Genomic DNA, 13,685 nt, shown 5'->3' with positions numbered 1-13,685 from the left:
GAGGAGGAGACATCGAAAACGGGCTGCATGAGAGATTATGGGGGCCGGATTTCGGCACCCCTAAACTGGATAGTTTTTGAAAATGTCACTGTTTATAACTTTAACGGTATATTTACTCTGGGTGTAATTTGCAGTAGTGTAAGACTGCACAGCATCGCGTTTACATACTCCGATGTTAACGTCAACAATACCCCGATTAGGATAATCTTTCAGTGTGATCGTTTCACGTCACTGTAGTACAACCTCAGGAACACTAAATGAACTTGCATCATGAGGTATACTGTACTAGTGAACCAGTGAGTGGTTGCAGTACTCCCATATCTGTACACATGAGCAGTGTGAATGTAATGCACAGAAATAAGGCGACAGTGGTACAATAAAGGTTGTGGTTTGAAATGACTAAATGGTTGATTTGAGATCATTCCGTTTCAACATAAACGTAGCTAACTTAACATGACCATGAATCTGCCACAATGTTTAATGTCCGATTTTTTTTCTTGAGGTTCTGAATGCCGATCACATCGACATGCAGTTTGAATTAATTCATCTTTGCCTTGTTGAACAAATAAAAGAAAAAACAAAACTATAGACCAAAAAGTACAGTACTTTATTACCACAGGCTTTAGTGAAAATTGAACATTGAACCCTCTTTTATAAGGTTGGTAGTGTTTTCCTTCAATCCCAAAAATACATTTACATGTAATGTATGCTGGTACTGTACAAGGGGTCTTCGATTTGCAATGGAGATCCGCAAGTATCAATACAGCAATGGTCATGTCATAATTACAGTAAACAGATTGTATGAGTTGTAAACCATCAATATTAAAACACAAAAACTGTAAAACTGGAGTATCTGACGACGCATTCTTATGCCACTGCGCAAACTGATTCATTGTGCTCAGTTAAGTCATTTGTAAGTCTGTACTATCATAAACAAAACATCCCTAAATAGACAAACTGTCGCGCTGATATCCTGCTATCTAGCAATGAATACATTGCTAAAACGTGCCCTTGGTCCAAGTGTTGTTGATTTCTTGACGCCGTTAGTGTTGTATTCTGAGGACGAAAATCTCCTTTGACTTCTTCACTCCTTTAGTGTTGTATTCTGTGGAGGTATCTGTCAGGGTCGCTCTCTCCACCTGTCCTTGAGCTTGAGAAAGATCGAGGCGGTCTCTCTGACCTTCTGAAGCCTCGGCTCTCATTTAGAACCGCCGAAGGCCCTGTAGTTTGCTCAGTTGTAGTGTGCTGATGTGGGCCTTCGCTGTTGTGAGGCACAGCTTCTGGATCTGTCTCTTCACCAGAGTCCTTTTCCGGACTGCTTGGGAAGCCCTCTTCAATCCTAAGTGAAATGAAAACATTTTAGTGTGAATAAGAACCTTGAAGTATTTTCTACGTAGAGCTAACCTATCCAAACCGATTTCCTTAAAAAAAAAATAAAATTTGTGCTCTTCACAAAATGCCACAAGATGGGACCAATGCACTTGCTAATCGGGACGCAGTCATTGGTGTCTTTACTGAGAGACCATCTTTGTATATTGAGGAGGGTTTAGTCTGAGTTGTTAGTGGCATTTATACACACACACTTCAGTATAGTTTGTGGTATAATTGCAGTTTGAATTATTAATACAAACATATCTAGGGGATGGGTCAATTAATCAGTCCCTGTCCCATACAAATTGTACAGGTTGATTGTGTCCATGTATCAGACTGATTGTACCTGAGATGATTGAAGGCCCGTAACCAGTGTGTGCCCATTAAGTCCCTCCTGCTAGCCCTCAGAACTCTGCCATGACTCCGGGTCCTAAGTCCCACCAGGGCCTGGGCTAACTCGGTCTCATCCCTGTGGGCCCAAACTAGTTGGGCCCTCTGTTCTGCATCCTGGTCTCCAGCAGCCCTGAAAAGTCTCTGGAGTTGCCACAGGTTCACATTGCTGAAGATGTTCCCAGAGCCGGCCTTACGCGCTCGCCTTTCGGCCAGGCGCCACAGGGTGGAGGGGCTAGCCACCACGGACGAAGGAGGGGATGTGGGCCCACTATCCATCTGAGGAAAAATGCAGGGCAAGGTGACATACAAGGGCTGTGCTGTAAAACTATGCAAATAACAGTTTCAAGTCAGAACATGGATGAGATAGCAGCGGCTTCTAAAGAAACTCCACAATTGACATTTCACATATCATGATAACAGGATAAGTATGATAACTACAGAACCAGAACATAACATTACATTTTCAAGTAAATATTATAAAGGCACACACATTTACATGCATAGTGTTGCTGTGGAAGTTCTGTTATACAAGGTTCAAATTGGGCTAAATATTAGCTTGATAGGATTACGTTAGCGTCAGATCATTACATTTGGGGGTCTACTGCTGTGCTTCATTATTTAAACCCGACTTATTAACTTCACTTTAAAAGAATGCTCCATTGCAGCTTGTAAGTGGAGCACCAGCAGATCACTCGCAGTGACAAAAGGCTGAACTCAATTTGGGTCACAAATTCCGGTCAGTGAACGTTAGGCCGTGGATTAACAGTCGCTCGTCGTGACACATCAAAACACACTTTGACCGGCTCGTTTAACAATTCTACAACGTAACTATTAAATAACGGGGTGTCATATGCATGAGTTATGATGAAAAAACCACCATTTGTTTCTCGCGTGCCTTTTAGCTGCAGTGTACTGATGGCAAAATAACTGTCGTGACAAAACACAGCTGAAACAACCAACTAATAATCCAATAACTCTGGAAAATACGGCTCTCGAGATAAAATACTTAATATTCACAAACAAATGCAGTCACTATATAACTGGCTGAGTCGACACGCGTGTTTATGTTTACATACACCCTACTAGACTGACTCACAAAAATTAAAAATTGCAAATACTTACCAAAATAATGGTCTTGTGTCGACAATAGTCACTTATATTACATTTTCATTGATGCAGCCAACAGCTTTGTTTTTTATGAACGCTGCCACGGTGTGTGACGTACAGCATTTTTGTTGGTTCCTTGGTGATCCCTTTGTGTCCTTGAGCCGGTTACATCGCTGACGTGCCACAAGCCAAAAAAGGGTAAAGTTCCGTCACAGTAGGCGGGGAAGAGATTTACAAGGGCCAATCAAAAGGTTGAAGAGGCAGGCTATAAGAAAGGCCCCGCCTCTGCAAACGTCAGTCTTCTCCTTTGACGTCAGTCGGGCGTTTTGGCATGAGCGGTCCGTTTCGTAAACAGAATGAGTTTGGAGCAGTGACGTTTAACCCGCCTTCAGTGCATTGTGGAATAATTACGGAGACAGTCTTACTTTGTAATTTTGCACTTCCTTGTGAGGGGTCGAAGGGTTTCCGAGTATGGCAATTGGCAAATGCCATCAATCATTCATTCATTTTCATTCATTCATCTTCCGTACCGCTTGATCCTCACGAGGGTAACGGGGGGTGCTGGAGCCCATCCCAGCCGTCTCCGGGCAGTAGGCGGGGGACACCCTGAATCGGTTGCCAGACAATCACAGGGCACACATGGACGAACAACCATCCACGCTCACACTCACACCTAGGGACAATTTAGAGTGTTCAATCAGCCTGCCATGCATATTTTTGGAATGTGGGAGGAAACCGGAGCACCCGGAGAAAACCCACGCAGGCCCGGGGAGAACATGCAAACTCCACACAGGGAGGCCGGAGCTGGAATCGAACCCAGTACCTCTGCACTGTGAAGCCGACGCGCTAACCACTGGACACCGAGGCCGCCCGCCATCCATCATGAATTCTTTATAAACGAAAGGGGTCAGGCCACATTTTTTGTACAGTATTTACCTCCCACATTATTTTAAGTTGCACCTCGTTGAAATGTGCATTATAAATTGTGTTTAATAGAAGTGTGCCAAGAGAGTAACAGATTGGGTTTTGTGCCCTATTAATTATCGTAAATGGTACCCAATGAAGTACTTGTGTTTAACAAAAGGTATCAAACACAAAAACTCTACTAATAACGTATATGAAGCAGCATACAAATACAGGATGAACATTACGTGATAGTAATACACATTTTTAAAAAAATTTTAATACACATTTTTAAATACAACCAACAAGTAATGTCACAAGATGAATATTTAAATGTTTACTCCACCCCCCCCCCCCCCCCGAGTAACCATTAGCACAATGTTGCGTGAGCAATGAATAAAACAGGAACCTGTGAAAGACAGACTTAAGTCAGCAAATACATGCATCCCTAAAATTCCACCATTTGTCACTCATGACGGAATACTGTCCTGTATTTTCCAAACATGTTAGTCATGACCACTAAAACTAAAAGCAAAGGGGAGAAAAAGGTTTTTTTATCAGGAAAAGCCGATAAACATGAAAGTATCAAAGATTTCAAACATTTAATGTTTAACACGACAGGATTACAGCATAAATATAGCCTATGCTTTGCAATAAATGGAAAAAAACCCAAGATGGATAAAGAACATTTGCAAAACGAGTCATGTTCCAAAAAGTGTCAAACGTTGAGTCTCAGAAATGTCAGCTGAAACGGCTGACAAAAAGAGGAAGTTGATGGACGGCTCATCTGACGCACACACACACACATTAGGCCCCCTTCCTGCTCATTTATCGTTTGCGGTTTTGATGACAAGTGGGTAGAATATTTACACACACAAAAAATAGTGAGAGAAGTCAGTGCCTCTTCAAAGAAGCACGGAGGGGACAGTAAAGCAACAGATGAGTGATGGAGCCTCAAAAGATCAGAGAGGGCTACTTGGTGAAAAAGGTAAGAACACCGACTTCCTCATATCGACTCCTCCAGTACGGCACATACACAAAAAATGTCCCATTTTATTCAATGTGCCACGCAGAAGGCAAGTGTAATCAAATTACACCAGAGTGGGCTGCCACGTGAGCAGTCTTGGTGAAGCAGAATGTTCATTCCCCAAGGTTATTTTTGTTCTTTCTCTTCCGAGCAATTCAACAATTAGTCATGTGTGATCATAAGGCAGGCAGCTTGTGTTTAGTTTTAAGTGTGACAGTACTGAGTTCAAGGACCCTCGAGGCCTACACTGCTCATGTGCGTCTGTGCAACCACTACTGCGTGCAGGGATAAAATAAAGGAAACTTCAACATTAGACGGGAATATTGACGGTACAAGATAAAATGTGACAACACAGAATTCTAACCATGATCATATTTACAACAGCAATTGTGACGTCCAAATCAAGGTGATTCTTGCCTTGCATCTACATCTAATTGAACTCAAGTATAATACAGCCGCATTGAATATTTTAGAACTGCTTGTTTTCAAACATTTATGTAAATGTCGTGTCAAGTCAAGTCAACAGTATTTATAGAGCACATTCAAACAGCCATCGCTGCATACGAAGTGCTGTACATGGAGCAATTTAACATACACAATACACAGTAAGTAATGAAGATCAGTGTTGATATTTAAACTGAATCTTTACAGTGGATTATAGTATTGCGCACAATTTTTCGGAATAAATCCGGTCTCTGTTTTACATTTGGATCCACTACAACACATTATTATGATTCTGGTCATGATTATGGCACAGAGACAGACACTTTTTTTTGTAAAGAAAAAGTTAAGTGTGTCAAGCAGAAAGTAAAAACATAAAAAGGACAGCGTGTAAAAAATGTGATTTTCACTGTTCATTATTTTTATTGTTATTAATTTCAATACATTATATCACATCAACGTAATTTCTTTCGTTTGCGATGGCATATTGCTTGCACTTTTGCTGAAAAAAAAGGTCTCTGAGGCACCGTAGTGCTTCAAAATAGACTCGCATTGAGCTTTGGTCATTGTATTCTACTAGTTCAACGCTAGATGGCGCTAAATTCCACACTTTACCCTTCCATATTTCTTTTAAAGGTTTGACCCAAGTAGCACCCAGTACCTTACGGTAGTTGATCCAAATCTGAAAGATTCTTGCTTCAACATAAAAAGAGATTGACAGAGATCGAGAGGCTGAAAATAGGGAGGCGATGGAGAGACGACAGAACATTTACGCCAATGCAGCATTTGACATTTGATGAGTTAAAATCTGAAATGTCGAGTGTGAGTGACGCATCCATTCACCCCGTTATCATCTTCAGATGTATGCACAAAAATAATAATAATACCAAGTACAAATAAACATTCATCTAAAACTGTCATGTCTTGGTGGCTCAAAGAGCTCACTGTTGAACTACTGGACGGCTGTGTGGGTGGTGTTGTCTGAAGACGGGCTGGAATTCTACAAGAAGAAAACAGACCATTCTCCCAAAGGAATGATCCCACTTAAGGGGGCCGCAATCATCAGTCCTTGTCAGGACTGTGGCAACAGAATGGTACGCCCGTGTCGGATATACACACACACATTACTTGCAGCAGAAACGCACATCAGTGAGATCTCATTTAATTCTCCAGTTGGTGTTCAAGATCACCACACACAAGAAACAGGAGCATTTCTTCCAAGCGTCGCATGTGGAAGAGAGGGAAGTGTGGGTGAAGGACATCAAGAGGGCTGTTGGGTGCCTGCAAGGGGGCAAGAGGTTTGCCAGGAAGTCCACCAGACGCTCCATTCGCCTGCCCGACACCATCAACCTGACGTAGGGTCGCTACAGTCCGCACAAACCAAGTCCAAAAGTAACTAATGTGACAGTCTTGCTTGATATCTCACTAAAGTCCCCCATTTGTGTTCTCTTAGTGAGCTGTATACTCAGCTGAGAGACCAGGATGAAGGGGTCAAGGAATTGAAACTGGAGCAAGAGAACAGAATCTTCAACCACTGCTTCACTGGTAGCGTTGCTTTTGTCAGTTGTCCCCCCCCCCCCCCCCCCCCCCCCACACTGATGCCAAGTTTCACGATAAGGTTTCATGTTTTCTTTGGGAAAAAAAAAAGGTTCAACGGTGGTGGAGTGGCTCATTTCCAAGGAGAAAGCCAGAAACAGGCCCGAGGCGCTCATGTTAGCCACAGGGCTCCTAAACGAGGGCTTCTTGCAGCCCGCCGGCGATCTTTCTAAGGAGGGTGCAGTGAGCGGGGAGAAGTCCGTTTTCTTGGATCAGACCGATGCTCTTTACTACTTTGTAAGTTGATGCACATAAATTTATTGGGCTCTGCTGAGGATGCTTAAAAAAATCTTTGAGAAATTATACTTAGTGGTGGTCCATTGTTTCCAACAGCGGAGAGAGCCTTTTATCTTTTTTTCGGTGAAATCCAATACAAGAGCCACACACACGACAGAAAGTACCAAAATGGCCGCGCCTCAGATAGCTAAAAACGGGTTGGATTTGCTGCTTAACTCATATCCCAGTAACGCAATCTGAATCAGAGCACAGTGTTTCGACTTGTGAAGGTGCAAGGAACATATTGTAATGAACATTTTGGGCTTGACTTCCCCTTTAAAGGGTCCAAAAGGCAAGACTTGTAAAAAAAAGGAACTTGTTTTAAGGTCTCAGTCATTTTGCATTCACCCTTTACATGGTCAGCTAAGTCAGCAGCGCGTAAAAATGATGATCTCAAGAGCCTTTGTCAGTCTGAGACACTTATTTAGACCGTCTTATCGAGTAAATTGGTTTGGAAAGTGATAGACAGCGTTTTTGGGTGCAGGTCTTAGATTGTGTCTTAGACGTGTGTGATTTTGTGACAGGCAGACAGCGGATTCTTCTGCGAAGGCTACTCCAGTGACGAGGACACTCTTGTCAAGGGAGAATTCAGAGGTAATATCGTGAAACAAGGCTGTTTGCTGAAACAGGTAAGTTAAGTAAAATAACTTGACAAAGAGTTTGAGTCCAACAGCAATGTGATGGACCGAAGCTTCCGATCATTGCATCAACGTTCACAGGGCCACAAGAGAAAAAACTGGAAAGTCCGGAAATTCATTTTGAGGAGTGACCCTGCCTATATGCATTACTACAATCCCACCAAGGTAAATACTACATTTCCCCTCCAAGAGTTGCCATCCTCTTTAAGTGCGATGCTCCATGTTAGATGAAAACTCGTTTTTGTCGCGGGCCACATCATAGTGACCGTTTCTCATTGAGGGACGTTATGACTATGAAAACATGTAATGAAGTCAAGAATAATGGTTCACTCAACGATTGTTTCAATTAGTGTAATCAGGGATTTGGTAATAAGAAAATGCTGACAATATCTCATTTATTATATATGAGAGGTTGAAATGTTAAAATTCCATGCAATCATCATAGAAATTGACATGTTTGATTTGCTCTTGCGGGCCACATAAAATGACGCGACAGGTCAGATCTGGCCCCCAAGCCTCGAGTTTGACACCACCTGTGCTCTATGCATTCCTAAAACAATGATTGCTGAGTGGGAAAGCTTTTATTCTGTTGTATGAGTGGAAACAGATTTATCCACAGATAAATTGTACGCTCAGCCAACTAATGGAAGAGCATTTAAGTGTTCAGCCAGTCATTCTAGGTAGCTGGCATGGATAGATTTATAGAAAATATTTTTCAGACCAATGCAGTTAAGCGTGACTAGCTTTTAAATGCTGAAATTAAAATCTTTATATTTAGGGTGATGACCCCCTGGGGTCCATCTACCTGCGGGGCTGCGTGGTCACGGCTGTGGATTTTGTGCCCGACGGTAGGTTGAGAAACAAACGTGATCCCTTTTCTTGCTCCTCAGTACCTTTTCATCTCTCAATCACATGCCTCTTGCGATTCCAGCCAAAAGATACGACGTGGACGGCAACCTTTTCGAAATCATCACCTCTGATGAAACGCACTACTTCCTGCAGGCGGCCACTGCCGAGGAGAGAAAAGAGTGGATCGAAGCCGTGCAAGAAGTGTCCAAAACTGGGAATTAGAATTGGTCTGCAGGCTCTCGTTTATGGATGGAGGTGCTCGATAGCAAAGCGAGAAGTGTGCATTTTCTCACAACTTCAAGGTTGCGTTCGAGTCATCTGAAAATTGTAGTCCAAGGAGCACTGCGTAACTGCCTCATGTTTCGCTTCTCATTTCCGCTTTCATGAAGTTAGAGATAGTGTGCTATCATATCAACACATGCATGTGCACGGAATTCCTGGCTGGGAACGACGTGGGAAAGCTCGCACGTTCCCGGAACGTGCGAGTGTATTAATACGTAAATGTCTTCTGCTTACTTTATTTTATTCCTTAAATAATGCTTGAGCTTTTCTGTAATGTGTGTATTATGTATAGGGAATTTTAGCGCTATATAAATCAGCATGTATTGTATTGTATAACCTCACCGTATATGTTAATGAGCCGTTGTCATGTTACCACTTTGCGTTGGATTAAAAGCACAAATAAACTCATTTTGTTCGGGGCGGGGGCTGGGGGGTCACTACATAACTGAGGATTACGCAGACAAGGAGAGAATCGTGAACACTTATAAATGTGAAATAAAATACTGTATCGAGATTAAAAAAATTACCGAGCCTTGTGCGTTTCCGATTTTTAACACAGGAGGGCGCCACGGGTCTACCCAATGATATTGTCGAGTACCACAGTAGTAGAATCCCACTGTAAAGATTGAAAAGATGACTATGTACCACAGGTGTTACCCAGCCTTTGAGCAATGAGCCAGGCCACATATTTGAACCGACAAAAATCACAATACGCTAACGGATGTTGCAAAAGCTATGCAGGGAAGTATACCGAAAAAAATGGCAGCTTGATCATTGAACACACCTGGGGGATTTTATGTTGTCTTAAATTACATTCTGTGTTTTACAAAGATTTATAGAGTTCAACATGATAGCTGACAAGTAAATGCATGTCTATTGATTCGGTTCCGTAGTTATTCGAGTATACGAACAAGCGCTGCAACAAACTCATTAATTCCAAAGTGCAAGACAACTATCAATGGCTCAATAAGAGAGTTCACAAAAGCAGGCAATCCAGTGTTTACCATGTCATAAGAACAAAATTGTTTTCCTTCCAGCATCCAAAACATACGGAAATATGATTTAATTTAGAGAGCTCAAATTGCATACATTTGCAGTCTGGGTCAATTAAAAAGAAAGCACTTTAGGTAGGTGTTTGTCTTGCAGACGACATGCTGGTGAGTAATTGAGGCGTGGCATCTCGGGGCTATGGCACTACGAGGAAATACGTACGTTTTGCTTTTGTGAGAGATATTTTTCATCCAGTCATCACCAAAGGCCACTTGGGGGTCCTGTGTATTGAACCGGCCATTAGATTGAATAAAACCTATCAACGACAGTCCCGTGGCGTGAAATGACAGGCGATAATCACTCAAATATATCATCTTAAGTACAGAATAGAGCAAGAATGGTATCAGAATGTTTTTATCCTACTCATACCTGAATCTGGGCTACCGCTTACTTAGCGCTTTTCTAGCTTTGGCACTCAAAGCGCTTCACACCAACTTCCTCACCTAACGCACTGAGCATCAGGAGGTTCTCGATCTTGCTCAAGGACACTTCAGCAAGATCGCAAGAACCAGAGATTGAATCCCCAACCGCTGGGTTGAGAGACTGCCACTCTATCACTTAGCCATGCCGTTCCTTTATCTAAACATTTAAGAATCAAATAACCTTGCACTTTGATCATCAATGTACAAGCATTTCCCAAGTTGCTGCAACTTAATATGAATTTAGTCCGTTTATTAATACACACAGAGTAGAATATGGATGAATACAGTTCCATCCAAATCACATAAGAACATAACCATGTGCCCAAAAAATTAAAAGATCAATTAATACACAATCACTTTTATGAAATTCAATCCCAGTGACCTTCATACTCCCAAATGATGTCTGCTGGACAATTTGTGAGTCTGGTGGGGTTGCTGGGCAGCAGCGAAAAGTTCCTAAATGAATCAATTCAAGTATTTCAATTTGGAGTAGAGAAGACTGGATCTTAAAATAATTCCCCCACTGTCATTTGAAAAAGGTCACGCTGGGAGCTACAAAGAAGCCCGTCTGGACGTACTTGCACAAAAAAAGAGCCAGAGGCTTGCCACAAGATAAAAATTGATTTAACTCTGCTGAATGTCCTCCACGAGAAGTCAGTTAATGCAAACATAGACTGAGAGACGAATGAAAACCAATATCCTCCCAGAGGGAAGAGAAACCAAAACAAGATCGTCCAATATGGCACTGATATGAGATTTTGAAGAAATGAACTTCATTTTACCTCAATCCTGTCCTAAGTTTGGATGATAAAACGTTCCTTTCTGTCCACATTGATCTGCGTTTGTCTTAATTAATCCAATAAACTGGCAAGTCACTGACAAAAGGAGTACATCAGAGAACTGATATTAGAATCGGACCTTTTACAATGGCTACGAGGTCAATCATCTTGGAAAAGATATCTTGCAGAAAAAGGTTTTTGCTTGGTGGTGGAACAGGGAAAGTGATGAAAAAAACTACAGTAAACATAAAGTCTACCCTCCCCCTCCCTGTTTAAATGTCAGGATTTTGTTATAGTTTGTTTTTTTTTAAGTACACGTTTTAAAATTTTCTCTTAATGTGACCTATTAAAGAAATGAATTACCTTCTTATAACCGGGGATGTGCTAATTTTTTTTTTTTAAGTCTCCTAAACATGGGAAAATATAACATTTCACTCCAGGTACCTCAAATCAAAACACGCAAGTCTTGACATTTTTAACACCAATTAAAGATGGTTAAAATGGTAATCAAAGCATAGATTAGCTCCTGTTAGAGTAGCAGAAGCACACCCATGAATGTGAAAACATTAAAAAAAAAGAGGCTCCTTGATCTAATGGTCAGAAGTGTTTCATGTTTGACACCTAATCAATGAAAACTAGTGAAACTGGTAGAGCCCCAAGTATGTACGTCATATACAAGTATATTTTCTTATCTATCTTGATGCCATTTCAAACTGTATGACTCATCTCCGTCTTCCATTATACCGTCTGCAGCGATCTCCCATCAGCCCAGTGCATTAGTCGAATAATACATGAAAGATAAAAGCCAAAGCTCTCAACACTTTTCCTGGTGCTGACGGCCATTTGGTTAACACACATACAGACGGTACGAGTCGCTAACACATCGTTGTTTGCATGCAGTCACCATGACTACTTAAACAGGAGGCGATCAGCATTCCGGCCTCACGATGAGGGCCGAAAGCAACATCAACAGTTCTGTGATGGACGTTTCTCTGTGATGGACGTTTCGGTCAGTCTAAATGACTTGCTGGTGCTTATGCCAGATTGTAATACAAAGAGAGCTGTGGTGCCAGGGCACACGTCCCACTCAGCAATGTTTGCAAAAGCAGCCACGGCCGACAGGGAGAGACATAAAAATCAGGAAAATGGGACAGGTGAAATGGATTCAAATGATGGCCATGATGGGAAGGCCAAATTGTTTTGTGCTTGTGCAAGGGGGGGAAAAAAAGACAAGAAAATCCATGATCTGTTTTGCTTCTCTTTCGATGCAGCTACTAATAGCTTGTGCGATCTCCCTTTTCTTTTACAATTCTCTTGCAGCGCCTCAGCTTTTTTTGTTGGGCGTTATTTATTGAGGAGATTCTTTTTTTTTTTTAGGGTGATGCCAATTTGATTGGAGGAAAAAAAATTGAAGCTGGCCTTATCAGCAAATGTCATATATATATATATTATACAAAGTTATGGTATACATTTATGTGTAATACTATAAATGGACAACTGTAAATATTTAGAACACTGAAGGCTAAAAAACAATTGTCAAACATTGGCCAATTTGCGCTATGTTTGAAGGGCCAGCATGTAAATCAGCGGGTCGGATAATTTACATAGTTTGTTTTAATCAGTCAGAAACCTAGCCCTATTTAATTCAACATTTTTAATTGACACTCACAGCAAGCTGTGACATATTCTGTTGTCACAATAGGCAAAAATATATTGTACTTTCTCAGAAGAGCACTGCCTGCCACTATACTGTACATTGCAGAAGCTAGTTGGGGGAAAAAAAATGTTACGAATAATTTTCAGGCAAAAGAGAACTTTGATATTTTCCATGGCATCACTGATGATCTCTCTGCTAGCCCTTTAACACCAGTGTGCTGATAATTGCAATCTCAAATGACATAATTCATTGTTATTCCCACCCCCCCATGGGGAAAGGAGAAGTCTCTAAACAAAATGTTTGAGTTGTAAGAGGATGCGACAACTTCACATTTATTAGGACGACCACTTCAGTATTTGAGGCAACACGCTACATTACAAGTCTACAATCCCTTGACTGCACTCATGAACAGTGATTCCAACGTTTGCATTCGACGCCATATCCACCAAGTGTTCAAAAAAAAAAAAACAGCTCATCGCCGAAGAAGATATGGTCAACGCAAGCACAGGAAGTCACACACGCAGGACAAGTTGACAAACGCTCAGTTGCTCATTCAACCCGTTAAAAGGCGCATTGATCAAATGGCGCCAACGTGAGCACAAGGCCAGGCTGCAGTGGGGAACATTATTCATGAGCACCCAATGATTTACTGTCAAGCGGGCTGCGGGGAATGCAAGCGCGAGGATGCAGTCATTCAGGTGGAGGGCAGCCCTCCAGTAATCATCTAATCACTTGTTAGCTGGACTTCTAATGATGCGAGGAGGAGAAGAGCTTGGTGGGTGCACATCTTGAGCACCGACTCTCTAAGCTACAAGATATCAACACACTACAAGTGGGAGTGGGCCCCATGTCGATTTGTTTTTTAATGTGCATCCTAACACACATTACAGATGT

The 13,685-nt window shown here is 41.8% G+C and overlaps 2 protein-coding genes across 9 annotated transcripts; one reads left to right on the top strand and one right to left on the bottom strand.

Moving 5' to 3' along the window:
- Positions 1–599: 599 nt before the first annotated feature.
- Positions 600–3,069, bottom strand: avpi1 (arginine vasopressin induced 1). 2 transcript variants are annotated; one of them, XM_052080049.1, is made up of 3 exons: positions 2,887–3,069; positions 1,718–2,040; positions 600–1,339 (listed from the first exon to the last, which is right to left on the bottom strand). In XM_052080049.1, exons 2-3 carry the CDS (start codon positions 2,038–2,040, stop codon positions 1,093–1,095), a joined length of 570 nt encoding a protein of 189 aa, XP_051936009.1. In that variant the 5' UTR covers positions 2,887–3,069; the 3' UTR covers positions 600–1,092. The 2 variants fall into 2 exon arrangements, with proteins under 2 accessions (XP_051936009.1, XP_051936008.1); XM_052080048.1 differs by having other exon boundaries at positions 601–1,339; positions 1,718–2,081; positions 2,887–3,065.
- Positions 3,070–4,566: 1,497 nt separating this feature from the next.
- On the top strand, positions 4,567–9,045 carry plek (pleckstrin). 7 transcript variants are annotated; one of them, XM_052080030.1, is made up of 11 exons: positions 4,567–4,762; positions 4,848–4,926; positions 5,879–6,064; positions 6,181–6,336; positions 6,416–6,597; positions 6,696–6,787; positions 6,891–7,075; positions 7,639–7,743; positions 7,834–7,917; positions 8,531–8,600; positions 8,755–9,045. In XM_052080030.1, the coding sequence occupies exons 3-11, from the start codon at positions 6,020–6,022 to the stop codon at positions 8,865–8,867; spliced, it is 1,032 nt and encodes a 343-aa protein (XP_051935990.1). In that variant the 5' UTR covers positions 4,567–4,762; positions 4,848–4,926; positions 5,879–6,019; the 3' UTR covers positions 8,868–9,045. The 7 variants fall into 7 exon arrangements, with proteins under 7 accessions (XP_051935990.1, XP_051935987.1, XP_051935988.1 ...); XM_052080027.1 differs by having other exon boundaries at positions 8,684–9,045; XM_052080028.1 differs by lacking the exon at positions 4,848–4,926 and having other exon boundaries at positions 8,684–9,045.
- The last annotated feature ends 4,640 nt before the right edge of the window (positions 9,046–13,685 follow it).

This window comes from Hippocampus zosterae, chromosome 11 (genome assembly GCF_025434085.1).
Source record: "Hippocampus zosterae strain Florida chromosome 11, ASM2543408v3, whole genome shotgun sequence".
Classification (NCBI taxonomy): domain Eukaryota; kingdom Metazoa; phylum Chordata; class Actinopteri; order Syngnathiformes; family Syngnathidae; genus Hippocampus; species Hippocampus zosterae.
This window is presented reverse-complemented; position numbering and strand designations above follow the sequence as displayed.

Bases quoted from the DNA above. Each gene is read 5' to 3' on its own strand.
- avpi1 (XM_052080049.1), bottom strand. From the start codon at position 2,040: ATGGATAGTGGGCCCACATCCCCTCCTTCGTCCGTGGTGGCTAGCCCC. The intron at 1,340-1,717 runs GTACAATCAGTC...CATTTCACTTAG, and splicing joins CGGGCCTTCAATCATCTCAG to GATTGAAGAGGGCTTCCCAA.
- plek (XM_052080028.1), top strand. From the start codon at position 6,020: ATGCAGCATTTGACATTTGATGAGTTAAAATCTGAAATGTCGAGT. The intron at 6,337-6,415 runs GTACGCCCGTGT...TTAATTCTCCAG, and splicing joins AGGACTGTGGCAACAGAATG to TTGGTGTTCAAGATCACCAC. The intron at 7,918-8,530 runs GTAAATACTACA...CTTTATATTTAG, and splicing joins ATTACTACAATCCCACCAAG to GGTGATGACCCCCTGGGGTC.